The 15,336-nt window shown below is 33.8% G+C and overlaps 1 protein-coding gene across 7 annotated transcripts in view; it reads right to left on the minus strand.

Moving 5' to 3' along the window:
* DNAJC13 (DnaJ heat shock protein family (Hsp40) member C13) overlaps positions 1–15,336 on the minus strand; it is a 75,483-nt gene that overhangs the window by 27,961 nt on the left and 32,186 nt on the right. For 6 of the 7 annotated variants that reach the window (XM_039336198.1, XM_039336193.1, XM_039336200.1 and 3 more), the window contains 15 exons: positions 15,099–15,220; positions 14,830–14,905; positions 13,402–13,497; positions 13,125–13,268; positions 11,960–11,974; positions 10,906–10,988; positions 10,665–10,818; positions 9,553–9,656; positions 9,306–9,465; positions 8,010–8,072; positions 4,718–4,819; positions 4,295–4,399; positions 1,124–1,326; positions 795–879; positions 475–629 (listed from right to left, as the gene is read on the minus strand). In XM_039336198.1, coding sequence (XP_039192132.1) covers positions 475–629; positions 795–879; positions 1,124–1,326; positions 4,295–4,399; positions 4,718–4,819; positions 8,010–8,072; positions 9,306–9,465; positions 9,553–9,656; positions 10,665–10,818; positions 10,906–10,988; positions 11,960–11,974; positions 13,125–13,268; positions 13,402–13,497; positions 14,830–14,905; positions 15,099–15,220 — 1,667 coding nt within the window. The remainder of the gene's footprint in view (positions 1–474; positions 630–794; positions 880–1,123; positions 1,327–4,294; positions 4,400–4,717; positions 4,820–8,009; positions 8,073–9,305; positions 9,466–9,552; positions 9,657–10,664; positions 10,819–10,905; positions 10,989–11,959; positions 11,975–13,124; positions 13,269–13,401; positions 13,498–14,829; positions 14,906–15,098; positions 15,221–15,336) is intronic. The other variant, XM_039336197.1, reaches the window with a different exon arrangement.

Consider the following 15,336-nt stretch of genomic DNA (forward strand, 5'->3'; position numbering starts at 1 on the left):
ACCGAGGGTTGGGGACCCCTGCTCTAAACTTTAACTTTTATTAGTAAACAAATACTTTATTATTTAGGGAATGCCTCATCATCAGATTGCCCCATACCATCATTACAATATAGTGGCTTGATTTGCACATATTGCTAAGAGATAGTAAAGCTATTGTCAGAAAGAAATAATGGTTTACATTTTGCAATAAAAAACAATTTGAAATTATAGTTCCTGCTGATTTATAAATTCTGGTTTGTGTACTCATGGCTTGCTAATTTTATACTGTATTTTTCTCATTTCTTTTAAGGACTGGTAAAAAAAATGACAAAATCAGCAGGAAATGGCTGGATCTTTTGACTGTTAAGAAAAGTCTGGCTTCCATACTGATATAGGATTGAACATTGTGCTAAATCAAAAATAAAAGACTTATGGATTGCTAGATTGCATGTTACTCGAACTAACCCAGAAGGAATATGGAAATTTTGTTTTTACCTTGCCACAGGGAGTACATTGGAACCAGTGTACATCATAATGAAGAAGAATATTCCACTGAGATAAAGACGAGGTAACTGTGGGTTGTCTTGCATGATATGAAAGAGTAATATGGCAACTTTCTCAACAAGAATGGGATCAAAAGTCAGCAAAAGCTGTAGTGGAAAAAAAAGTTAAATATTCATTTCAAATTAAAATATTGATCAATTACTGTCCAAAACATTACTTCCAGTTAAAAAAACCCATAGACATGGATAATATGTTGAAAATTAAGCAAGAAAGGAAGCATGTCTAAAAGGTAAGACGGAACATCAATTTACCTGAATGATATGGGGAAGACAAGTGTTGTCTGACAGAAGCCTCTTCACCTTGGGTAAAGGTCTTATAATAGCATTATCCTGATCTCTAAAATAAATATATTTTTCTAATCAGTATATTTAGTACAAAATCATTTGCTTCTATTGTCTTTTGGCTAATTAGCAGACATTCATTTCTGCTTCACATTCTTGTTTTTTTCCTACAACAAACTCTTTACTAGCTCAACATATGAGTTTTATAGAGGTTGATCTCCTGTATAGCGAAGAATTACTTGTTTTTTTGGAATGGTTTCTTGAACAGTTTTTCACTGTCTGAAATCTAGGTTCCTTACCTACTGGGAAAATAGCTACACATTGTGACAAGCATGTTGAGAATAAGTGTAGCCAGATCTGTCTCATTTAGCACAGCTTGTCCAGTGGCCAGTAGACACCATTTCAACTGAGGAATAACTTGCAATGGTCGCCATCCATCCATGCCTTGGGCCCAGCAGCGTGTTTTTGAAGTCAGTTTTCCTTTTATCCACAATTCCTGCATCTGATTAGAAATTGAATACTGTAATAAATACTGGTTTTGGAACAACGTGTTTGAAAAATGTTCAGTTTTTGCAACCAGTAATGAATAAATCCAAGACAGTTAAAATTACATTTATATTAGTCTATGTAAGTAAATATGTAAAAAATACTTTATCTTGCCAAAGACCAAACAGTAAAACAAATCTAAAGGACTAATCAAATAGCACAAATCTCTATTATGTCATAAATCAAAATTATTTGAATAAAAATAGACTATCATTCAGGTTCATTAGAATATCTGATATGGAAAAAAATTAATTCAACTATAAAAATACTGATTGCTTAGGCTGAACGCAATAGCAATCCTGAGTCTAGTTCTGTTTTTCATTCGCAAGGAAAGGAAAATAATGAAACTCTCCTGGATTTTTTTTTTTTTAGAAAATCCATCATGCAAACGGATAGCATGCGCTAGTTATTTCTGATAACTTCATGGGTTGACTTCTAAGCACATCATCATCATCAACCATTCAGTCATGTCTGATTCTTACCACTCTTATGGATCAGCATTCTCCATGCTGCTCTGCCTCGCACTGCCTCCTTCAGATCTGCCATGTTATCCCGGTATCATCTTTATATATCCAGCCAGTGGATATTATGATGGCCCCTTCTTTTACTGCTGATCATTCCTAACATGACTGACTTTTCAAGGGAAACAGCTCTCATGACATCACCAAAGCATGCAGCTTCTGTTTGGCAATCTTGTCTTCAAGAGGTTCAGTCTAGGATTTTTTTTTATTTTTGCAGATGCAATTGCAAAAAAAATATTACTTTAACAAATCTGCATTTGGTTGTGAGGCTGATGTCTTTACTCTTCCAGATATTATTCATGCCAGACATTGCAATTCTTCCAAAGGCTATCCACCTTCTGATCTCAGGGCTGCTGTCACCACTTTGGTCAATTTTATAGTTGAGAAAGATTAATCCCTTTACTATTTTGATGGTCTCATTGTTGATTTACACTCTGACCTGTATGTTCATTGTCATTATCTTTGTTTTCTTGATGTTAAGGTGCAATCCAAATTTTTCACTTTCATCACTTTCATCACTCAGGATTAGCCATTCCATATCTTCCTTGCTTTCCATGAGCAATGTTATATCATCTACATATCGGAGGTTATTGATAGTCCTACCACTGATTTTAACCCCAATGGTTAAAGTCTTCCAAATGTGCATTTCTCATAAATATTTCTGTGTACATGTTGAATAGTATGGCAAGATGCAACAGAATGCAGTTCTTTGAGACAGTTCCAGAGCTTGTCATGGTCAACATAGTTGAAGGCTTTTGTGTAATGAATAAAACACATGTAGAGATCTTTTTGGTATTCTTTTATTTTTTCCATCATCCAATGTAGTTTGGCATATGATCATGCATTCCTCATCCTTACTGAAATCGTGCTTGTACATCAACAGATCTCTGTTGGTGACTGAATTCAAATATTCGTAGATTATCTTCAAAAGAATTTTATTCATAAATAGCATCAAGGCTATGGTTCAGTGGTTGGAATAGTCTTTCATATCACCTTTCTTTGATATTGAGATAAATGTGAACCTTTTCCATTCTTCTGGCCACTGATCAGACTTCTATACATTTTGGCAAAGCATTGTCAGTGTTTTTGTTGGCAGAGTTCTCAGCAGGTCTGCAAGAATTCCATCAACTTCTGGGGCTTTGGGGTTAGGCAACTGGTTGAGTGCCCACACCAGTTCCTTTTCCAGGATATCTGATTCCATTTCTGGTAAATCAGTTTTTCCTCTTATGGTTTGGCCAAGTTTTTTGTTTGTGTAAAGTTGTTTTACATATTGCAAACATAGTTCTCTGATTGCTAATTGGTCATGCAATTCCTGCCCATTACTATAGCCTTTTTTTTTTTTTTTTTTTGCCACTAAGAGGTTTCTGGCCTTCTTCACATAAGTGAAACACTCTTTTGTATGATCTCTCATGGCTGGTTCCTCCAGCTTCTTACACTGTTCAGCCCAGGAATTTTCTTGATTTTTTTCTTGCCTCTCTCTGGAACTTTGCATTTCTTCCCCATCACCAATGGCTTTTGCTTTCTTCCTCTCTTTTGCAGTCTATACTGTTACACACATCTGGCCAATTTCGTTGGTATCTTGTTTGTAATATGTTCTTGGGCTACTTTAGTGACGATTGGGCTACTTTACTGATGGCATGTAATATGTTCTTGGGCTATTTAGTGACAATTAGCCCATAGCTCATCTGGTTATCTTTCTATAATGTTGAACAGTTCAAATCTGTTCTTAACTTCAATTGCATATGCCAGGGAATCTTCTCAATGTCAAATTTCTGAATCATGGGTGGTCATTTGACATTGCAACACCTGAACTTTACCTTGGCAGCTAACAGCTCAGAGTCTTATCCACAATTTGTGCCAGGAAATGTTTTCACAGTGAGGATGGAACTTTTCCACTTCTTTTGGCATAATATATAGTTGACTTAGTTTTGATGTTCTCCATTTTAGTGAAATACAAGTGTCTAGTTGGCATTTGGATTGTTTAAATTATGTGTTCATTATGCTTAGCTGTTGTTCGTGGCATAGCTGAATCAAATGTTCTCCTGCCTCATTTCCAATCAAATACATATTAATATCCCAATCATGGAACTGCCCAACATGCTAACAGTAAACAGCCCAACCAAAGAACTACCAAGACCATTCCCAACACTGACAGGGCAAGCTACTAGAATATAAATTCAGAGCAAAGCTCCTGCCTACTAGCACTGATCATGTTATCTAGTTTGGTGATGAAACAATGCCAATGCCAATAATGAATGTAAGAAAATCACCAAGCTCAGAGAGCACCAAGGACCCACATAGGATTTCACCATTTATAAACATATTCCTTTCTGAGAAAGATTACAAGGCTATGAGCCAACACTGCATTATTTTCAATATGAAACACAAATCCTTGAAAGATACCTCATTAAAGCTATATGGGCCTCTTCTCTCTTTCTCTGCATTGCCATAATACCATTCTTTTTCACTCTCTCTTTTCATATCTGGTGCTGCTTCAATAACATTGCTCTTAAAAAGAAAAGCAAAGTAAGTTTTGCATCAGGTAACTGGAAAAAATAGATTTTACAGTTTAAGAAGCCATTTATATGTACAAATGTCACTGTCTTGTAAGAAAATATACACAGGGAAGGACTGACAAACTTTACATGACAAGTATCTTAAATGAGCCAATTAGTAGTCAAACCCGTCTTTAAAAAATGCATTAAACAACATCCCAATTTTGAACAAACTCAGTTTCAAATTAATTCCAATGTGATAAATATTTTCATTTTTATGAGAATTTGCACTTATTTGTATTTATACAAATCTTTAAAAAAAAAGTCATACTTGGAATGGTACTGTTGCCCTGCTTGTATGAAGATGGGCCAGAGTAAGGAGATCCACAAGGATTCTGATACCATTTGAATCCATAAGTTCTTTAACATTTTTCTGTAACAAATGTAAAAAATCATAAGAAATCATATAATTTTAAAAATGATTTTTTGGTCTTATTTTTATTATAAGGCATGCTAATCTTAAGGTAAGAATAAAACACAAACTTAGAAATAAAGAGTTTTGTTCACAAAATTGTAACTAGCTTCCATTTATTTCTAATCTTTCATTTTATATCATTTACTGATTTTCAGTAATAAATATTACATTTCAACAAATTATTCAATAAATAATAAATGATTGATTCTTGCTTTCACTGTTAACTATTAGTATAAAAGCACCCCTCTTTATTTTTATTAAAAACAACAGATTAGTGGAGGTTCCAAAAATGTCCTTTTATACTATTTTTACTTTTTTAAAATGTGATTTCCCAGAGAAATCCTATTTTTAACTGGTAAGGCTACAAAATTTATTAGTTGGATACATTACTAGCCCTAACATATGTCCTTACCATTATTTTATAGTGGTTTTTAAAAGTGTAAAGTGAAAATAAGAATTTCTTTCTACAGTATTTATTTGGCATAAATATATGCTGAACAATGGCTAAAAACATATCAAAAAGTGATAAAATTAAAAATAAAATTCAGAACAAAAATAGTTCTAAACCAGAATGAAAAGATATGTTTACAGATCCCTTCTAAATACATTTTGCTCCAACTCAGCATGAGTTAGTTTTGTAATAAGAACCTCACAATATGAAAGACAAAATTCCTATTTATGTGGAAGCTGACTCATTAATGACCTCAGAATGCAGAGAGGATAACTGAGGATTAGACTATCCTGAGGGGCTTTTGAAACTACATTGTATGACTTTGTACACTATACACCAAACTGTACACAGTACACTATACTGAACAATTTGACTAGAGCTTGAAATGCAAGTGGTAATTGTATTGATCAGTGTGACATCTTACGATGGTCTGTGTCCAAACTGAAACATATGCACTGTATATATTTTTTAATCTGTACAATGAATTAAACAGGCCCATTTGAGCATAGGTTTCAGGTGTGTGAGAGAAGGAATGATGAAAAACTAATATCGGTGGCTAACAGGAAGAGGATAGGACTAATATTCTTCCCTCTCTGCAGTGTTCCTGGTATGGGTGTGGCATAATCTACCAGACAATGAGCTAACCTTTTCTCTCTGCCTGCAGACTCCTATGATATCTCATTGCCTCTAAAGTTTTGAGGTAACAACAGAAAAAATGCATAGGGTTTCAGAACTTTTGGCAGTGCTTTACATTATTGCCTTAACTGTCCTACCCTATTTGCCCAAGAATCTGTTCACTGAAACAACCAAAATCATCCAGGCTCTGACATAATTCCATTCAAAGAATTTGACAGAACTTCAAAAATGTGAAGTTTGTTCCAGGTTTGAACCAAAACAATATTTATTTAGAGGACATCCGTGGTCATATATCAACTCTGTTGCAGCTTTGTGAGCCAGTCTTAATTTCTGGACTCTTCAAGAGCTGCTCATGGTGAGCATCTTTGCAATAATCCACCCTTATGTTTTCAGGACATGGAGCACTTGCACCTGGAAGGCATATAATGTATTTATCACTTGTTATTGGTAAATGATCCCTTTTTTATAATTATTACATTGTAGTTTACTTTCATATTTAGATATATTGTCAAAACAAAACAAATAATTTACTTTATACTTTTACACTAAAAGACTTGTAGATCTCAGCTGTCATAAATTGACTAAGCACTATGTTTTCTTGATTTAGACAAAGCAATATTCTCCAGAAAATTAAAAGAGAATTGATCATGAATTCTGTTAGTTTATTTTCCCTGAAAACTATGGATAGAAAGGTGAAATTGTTAAGAGTAACTTTATAAGATGAACAGTGCATTTATTAAATAAGTCCCTCATTTCTAATATGCACTTGATGTGTAAACTGAAAAACAGAACACTGTATATTTCAACAAAAAACTTACAATTATAAACCTACAAATATTCAATCACTAAAATTTTATTTTAATTCTCAAAGCATAATCCCTGACTTTAAGACTTTTCTTTACCATTGCTGAATCACATACATAGCTGGTCCTCATTTAGCAACCACTAATGTATCAAACTATTCAAAGTTACAATGGTGCTGAACAAAGAGATGTATGACCAGTCCTCAAATTGTGGCTGTCACAGCATTCTCATGGTCGTGCAATTCCAATTCAGGTACTTGGCAACTGATGTGCAATTATGATGGCCATAGTGTTCTGCAGTCATGTGATCATCATTTGCAAACTTCACTGGCTTCTGACAAAGACAATGGGGAAACTGGCAGGAAGTCACAAATTGTGATTATATGATGTTGTGCTTAATGGCCTCAAGTGATTTGCTAACAACTGCTACTAAAAGTTCTGCTGTTAAGTGAGAAATGTCACATGATTTTTCACTTTACAGATAGGTCACTTAGTGGTGGAGTTGCTGGTCCCAATTATGGTGAAGTCTTTCTATATTCTTACATTTCAGTCAAAAGATTATTCATTGCATAAAATTTTGCAATACTGGGCTGATCCTGAAGAGCCCAATACATTCTTATGATCCTAAGCTCATTTGCATTTTATCAAAACTTCTATTAAAGATAAAGATAAAAAAAACCTGCCCTATTGAGCCTAACTCCAGGGGGCAGTGCTCATCACCATTTCTTAGTGGAGGGAACCAGCATTGTCTAAAGATACTTCTGTGGTCATGCAACCAGCATGACTATACACTGAGGTGCGTGGAACGCTTTACCTTTCCACTGAAGTGGAACCTATTTATCTACTTGCATTCACATGCTTTTAAACTGCTAAGTTGGAGCTGGAGAAAGTAATGAGAGATCACCCTGTTGTGTAGTACTCAAGATTTCAAACCTAGGTTGTCAGCTTTCCAGCTGACAAGCTCAGCATCACAAATAATACTATGCAAAATGCAGCCAAAATAATTTGCCTCAAATTCTCCTCAAACAAAACATTCAGCTGAAATTAATCCATTCATGGTTGCCTCAATTGTTACAAAACATACAAATAAAGCTTCTATGTGATATAAAATCATCGTTAATACAATTATATGTCTTCCATTATTTAATATTTATAATAAAAAGACTGAGTTGCTTATAGACAGGTCCATAAACCTGTCTATACACCTGTCTATTACATTATAGCACTTTCAGTACAAATTGTATGAATTCTTGCTCACCTTGTTAAGAATCAGTTTGTTAAGAAATATTATCAGCCGGTCCCGTTCCAGTCTGTCAGTGCACTATAAAAAAATATAAGGCTTGCTTTTTAACAGAAAAAGCCTGAAAACCTGTGATTAAATGCTATCTCAGTCTCCTTTAATGCATCATTAGCAACATAATTAAATACCATTATCTTGCAATCTCCAAAGACTGAAAATAGTGAAAACACTATGATGTTTGGAAATAGTAACCTTGTTTCCACAACAATCACAACAAGGTAAGTCATCAACCTAATCAAAGCTTCTCATTAATGGTTACGGTAAAATACAATATCACATTAGTTAAATCAAATAACACTCCCTGGGAAACATCTGCTTATTTCCTCCAGTACGTATCTAGTATCGCATGATTTCTTACATCTAAGAGTATGGCCAAAGTTTCACAGTACGACCAGCCACCTTCTCACTGTTCTAGCAGTCAGTCAGCAGACAGGCTTGGCCATTCCAGGTCAATATCTGGGAAGTGTGCTTATGCTACCAAGTCTTAGTAGCAAATTGTCATAGAAAGGATTTTTTAGCTTCTTTTTTCTTCCTATTTGTTTGTTTATTTATTTCAAGGAGGATGCAGTATAGGTAAATTAACTATATTTAGGATTTCTTATAATACAATTGATTGGAAGGAATCAGTTAACCCTAGGCATGACAGTTTAGGATAAAATGAATGTTCAGGACTAATTAATTAATTAACACAATACATAAACTTTCTTACTAATTCAAATAAGATTGTGGGAACAGGGACACTGAAAACAGCAATAATGACAAAAGCACAAACATTGAAGAGTTCAACAGAGCCCAAACTATTAAAATCAGCAAATTCAAATGGCAGTTTTCCTACATATATAATGTCTCTTTGTCTGCCTGCATGTATCACATGTCGTCCAAAAATGTGATGCCCCAAACTAGTTAACCCTGAGGTTTCATAAAATATCTTTCAGGAGAGGGATTCAGAACAATGTTATTATAATTATGGCAATATTTACAAAATATATATTTCGGCCTGGCTTTACTGTCCACAATTCAAGATTATCTGACATATTTTAATGCCTTTGGACACAGAAACAGATACTATAAAAACATCAGTTCTAGTAATGTCTATGCTAAAGAAATTTGGGAAATAATATCAATTTATATTCTCATGAAAAATATTCAAAGAGACATCTTAGCTGCTTGCTAGCCAAATTTGGAGAGAGGTATCAATAAATGACATTTGTTGCCTGCTTTCCAAAACTGTGCAATAATTTAGGAAATACTTACTCTTTCCAACATCCCTACAATGTATCTAGTATCACCAAATGCACCTATCTCCTCATAGCATCTTCCATATACAATAGCCAGGGCTTGTAGGCAGAGACATTTCATATTTATTTTAGGAGTGAGCAGGAAACGATGATACAACTCATTGAAAAATTCATATCTATCAAGAAAAAAAAAGACAAAGAATGATTTAAGACTCAGTCTTTATATTTTAAATGCAACTTTTAATGTTAAGATAATAACTTACGATTTTTTAATTGCTTCACTTTCCTGACTTTCCTCTTCTTCTAAAAGCAACCTCAAATAATAATCCCCTATTTTAATTTCTTCTGACAGGCATTCATATTTCACCTTTTACAAAGAGAAAGTAGAGAAGGTTCTAATACAATATCTATCTATGATAAATGAAATTAATGTAATAAAATCTCAGAATTTTTTTGTTAAGAAATTTTGTAAGAAACATACTCATATGTAGAAGAAGAAAGGGGAATATTTGCTTATTCTTGGGAATATGTGCATATTTTTGTTTACAACTATTATTTTTATGTGACACCTTAAAGCAATCAGCAACTGAGTAATGAACAATCTTAATTACTCCCGTGGATTAATAAATCTCACCAAACTGAATTCATTTATTCCAGAAAAGACATCACAGGAATTTGAGTAAGATTTATTAATTTATTTGCTGGGGCTAAGATATTTTTCTACTCTAACATAACTCTGAACAGCTTACATTCACTTCTACAGTAAAGGGGTTAAAATACAACAGTATAATAAAATAAAATAATGCAAAAAAGAAGTAACAAAAAATTACTAAAAAATTAAAGACCAGAAAGAAAGAAAACCCCAATCATAGATGGGAAGTCTAATTTAGCTCAGATATGTTTTGTTTTGTTTTTTCAAAAAAAGTCCAGTTTACGTGACTGCCCTGAAACTATAACATGGGGTCTAATCTGATCTCAAAAGGCAGACTATTTCAAATAAGTGGGGAACCAACAGAGAAGCATAAATTCTTGGGCCCTGTAGATGACATCCCTTAGAATGGAAATAATCATAATCAGAGTGTGCCAGCAGAAGCCACTGGACAATTCTGTAGATATCCAGTACTGAAGGCATATGGGGCTTAATTTGATAGGCTAAATTTTCTTACTTTTATAATACTCTCAATGATTAAAACTGCAATAGGAATTTTTTTGAATATAGAAAGGGCACTGATTTGTAGTTATGTAAATAATTGTAATCAGAATTTTATGTATTAATAGTTTAGAAATGGTACTACAGATCCAGATGACAAGATATTTAGATTCAAAATCAACAAAGCTTCTAATTTCATGGGATAAATATCAGATGAAGACATACTTCAAATTCATGATGATTCCAGGAAATGACAGTGGTGCTGCCAAGTTCTCTGTCAATCTGAAATGCCCGCATTTCAGTCTCTAAGGAATCTCTTAATTCTTCCCTCGTTTTGAAATTCCAGATCAAATTGGATCTAGTGTGATCTTGGATAAATCTGTACAAACAATGTAAGAAACAGATTTTAAATGATAATTTAAAAAAAATGATAAAAAGGCACACCATTTCCCTCTGAATTGTTTACCGGTAATAAAAGAGATCCCAGTTGGCTTGTATTTTTATCCTTTGCCTTCGTTTCCTCAGTATTACTGGCTTTTGATTGAGATTCTACAAAATAAATTCAATCAAATTATATCTAAAAAGTAACTGTGAAATGAGTTCATGCATTTCATGGAAATATGAAGCTTTCCTTTTATGAAAAGTAGAAACTTTCTCAAAAATCATAAGTACCTTTTCCCCCATCTGAAGCAGTAAAGTGGGATAGGCATTCATAGCAATATAGATCAACTTTATAAAAGTTAAAAAAACCCAGCTAAATATGGCCTTAATCAATTCTGTTTTGTACCACAGATAGCCCTTGATTTATGACCTGTTTGTTTAATGAAGGTTCAAATATACAATGGCCTCAACAAGTGACATCTTTGAAGTTACAATTGTCACTCCCCAGTCATGTGATCACAATTCAGATACGTGGGAACCAGATTTCATTAACAATGGTTGCAATATCTAGCTGTCATGTGATCACAATTTGTAATCTTGTGAGCAACAACGTCAACTGAGGAAACCGGACTCACTTACAACTGCTTGATTCACTAATGACCCCATGGTTCACTTAACAATGCAGTGATTTGCTTAACGGCCAAAGTAACAATGGTTGTAAAATTGGATATGGTCATGTGATGATTTGCTTTATGATCACATCAACTTACAAAAGAAACTTGGCCTCTTTGTGGTCATAAATTAAGAACTATCTGTAGCTTCTTTTTCATTGTTATGGAATCTTAACAATTCACTACCAATGTATGGTATAAACCACTTGACTATGATGTGTGAGAAAGCAACTTCTTTACAGTGTTTATGAAAATAATTGGAAATCTAAGGCAATCAATTTGGAGAAGAATAACCAAAATAGAAGTTATAAGTTAGCAAGTGAAGACTTCTATATTTTTAAAAAGCTGAAACATCAATAATAAGCCAAACGTAATCAAGCAATAGTTTGAATCAATTTTATATTGGCAGACAAGTTGCTATACACTAAGCTAATTCAAGGCAGTTTTCAGAAAGGAATAAAGACTCACCATATTGTTTCTATCCTAGTTGTATTTGGGAAATAAAAGGAAAAACAAAATTTATGTTTAACAGAAATGCCTCTCAAATGTTTTAATATTTTAGAATAACCTCCTACAAGAGAACCTTAAACCATACCTCTAACTTCTACTAACCACACTGCTGTTGGGAGGGGATATTCATGGAACAAAGTAATAGGAAACATTAACTGGAAAATTTAATGTCATTTAATGAACTGAATATATAGAAAATGTATGAACTAAAATGGTTCCTCATTTTTTTCCACTTATTCCATAAAAAACAGCATAGAATTTTAGGTATGGTCACAACTGTAATTAGATAATATGTGTTAGTCATACTAGTAATTTCATAAATTGATATATCTATTACTCTGAATAGAATGGACAATAAGGCTATTTACAATGCTTATTTTTATTTTTATTATGTCAACATCAAACTTTATATATTTAACACACTAATCTATATGGAAGTTGGTTTGTTTTTAGATTAGCACCATGCACAATTCCGTCTTCAGAAGAAAACCATGGTTTAGTTAAACACTATTCAGCCAAAACATACATCACGTTACGGCTAATAGAGTGTGAATCAGATCACAAGCATGTAATGTAAAAAGCCATAAATAATTATATGCATCAAAAAGCTACACAAATACATAAGAATAGAAGGAAAGCAAATTCTAAGACAAATTGAGAATTAAGAGATATTTTCATACACCTAAATATATTAACTGCTCAAATATATATGCCCTTAAATCAGTGGTGGGATCCAAATATGTGAACAACTGGTTCTCTGTGTGGATGCCATTTCTGGAAATCCATTCTAGGCCTGGGCATCAAAAAATTAGCTATCGGTTCTGCTGAAGTCGTGCGAACTGGCTGAATCCTACCACTGCCTTAAACCTATGTTTCACCTTTATAACATGTAGCAGTTGTCTTAAATACCAATTTCCCAGCTTCAAGGAAAAAATAGGCTTGATTAGGCATCACCTTTAATAGAAGAAACTGTCTTCAATTTCTCTGCGGATAAGAATATATTGATAATACATTCAGAGTCAACTATAAAATCAATGCAACCAAACAGATCTAGGCAAACAACTTAAACAGAAAAAAAAATCATACTAACGTTAAACATGAACACTAAACAGTAGTATTATACCTCTTTTTGTGCTATTCCCATTTTGTCTCGCCAATGCATCAAAACCAAATCCACCTTCTCTTTAGCAAATTTTTCAACCTCTTTAGCAGCTTTTCCTGCAAGTCGTTGCCATTCTGGCACTTTATTAAACTTCCCATACTGATCCTGTAGAGGAAAGTTCATCAATCACCAAAATTAATTTATAGAAATCAATTATTTTTACCTTTCCCAAAGCCATGATCTATATTTTAACTCAGATGTATATTAAAACAATTCAAGAGGAAAATTTCATACTTACATTTGCAATTTTTAAGTTATCCCTAATATGCATTCGGTCATAGTCCTTGTCTGGAACAGGGTCCTTACTGTCCAAGTAAGCAAGTAAACCTGATGGCTAAAGCCACACACATACAAATGATGAACAAAAGCCATCAAATGCAATTACATTACTTATCCAAGTATATAATTAATTCAAGATTTGTTATAATTTTCCATAAATTTAATCAACAATTACTATTTGACACCCATAATATACATCTTTATTTTATTCAACTGTTATTTTTAATCAGATGTTTTTAGCGCCATATTAAGTTATCTCATTTTCCATACGTCACAGAATGGTGGCTATCATTAAATATTACTCCATAGGTAGGGATTTTCATGTGTTTATATATTGGATTTTCATGTGTTTATATACTATATTCTCTAAAAAACATTTCAACATTTTCTATACAACTACTAGAAATGGTCAAGAATAAAAAAGTTATTTGGAGCTTAGTTATGCCTAGTGTAGTAATGGCGAACCTTTTAGAGACCGAGTGCCCAAACTGCAATCCTAAACCCATTTATGTATCATTGGGTGCTGGGTGGGCGTGGCCAATTGGGTGGGCGTGACCAGTTGGGTGGGCAAGGCTGCGGTGGTAACAGCAGACTGGGTGGGAATAAAAAGTTCAATCAATTCCAACTTTGCGAGATCTTTTTTTTCCCCGCAAGAAGTTGAAATTGATTGATTGAACCTTTTTTTTTTTTTTTTTTTGGCACACGGAGGCGGCAGAGGCCTAAAGTGAAAAGGTTTTATAAAACCTAGCTGGAGGCCTAGGACTGTGGTGACAGCGCACATGCCCACAGAGAGGGCTCTGCGAGCCACCTGTGGCACGTGTGCCATAGGTTCGCCACCATGGGCTTAGTGTATTTTTGTAAAAAATCCCACCTATGAGAAGCTACATCTTTATTATATACAAATCAGAACTCAAAGTTTAAAAGATTGGCCAAACACTAGGGGCAAAGGATTCATGTTTGAGAAATAAACTCTGAAATGCTTTGAGCATGAAAGATCTTACTATAATTGAGTGATGGAAAAAGCTCTGCTGGTAATTCTATATTCACAGTACAATTCAGAGGCATCTTTCATATCGAAAACTATTTCCAGCTCTGTCTAACATGTTTTTGCTGAAACATGGAAAACTCATACAGTAGCTTCTGTTAGTGCAATGACTTGCTATTTGAAAATGTAGTTACAGTACTGCAGAAGTGTTTGTACGTGCCTAAGCGATCTTCTGGGCCTTAATTAATATTTACCAATCTAAAAATATGTAGTAAAAGATTCTACTAGGATACTTATCATAAAGCTGTTTCTCAACTATTTAAAATGTCTATTGCTGAGAAATGGCTGAATAATAGCAAAATGTCATAAATAAAAAAGCCTTCTTGAGACATTTTCACTTACCAAGATACGCTTCAGTAAGTTCAAAGCAGTTGCATTTTCAGCTGTCCAAAGACCCACTAGATGTCTACTCAGTTGCCTAAGAATTAAAGTGGGAAAAACATTTTTATTAGAAAAAAATGAAGTTCAGAGACAACACTGTCTTCAGCAGTGCTATTGTTCAGCATCTATTCAGAATCTTTAACTTATCTTCCAAATTAAAACTGTTGTGTAATGTGCTTCATTAGAAAATCTTGGGATTCAATAAATATTACTGTATATGCTAGACTCACCTATTGGTACGCATCCTTTGATCTGCGCTTGTAGTAAACATAGCGGTATGCAGGTGGCGAGGTAAAGCACCTTCACTGAGAGCAAGTTCTTGCATTTTAGTTGCTATTTCTTTATCTCCCTCCTTTGGGAAAAATGGAATACAATTAACCAAATATTATTATGTGAAGTAATTACCTGCACATAAAACACTGTTAATACTAAAATTTAAAGCTAATTGCTCATATCAATACTTCTGTT

This window comes from Crotalus tigris, unplaced genomic scaffold (genome assembly GCF_016545835.1).
Source record: "Crotalus tigris isolate CLP2741 ecotype Arizona unplaced genomic scaffold, ASM1654583v1 scf7180000017666.27876245, whole genome shotgun sequence".
Lineage (NCBI taxonomy): Eukaryota > Metazoa > Chordata > Lepidosauria > Squamata > Viperidae > Crotalus > Crotalus tigris.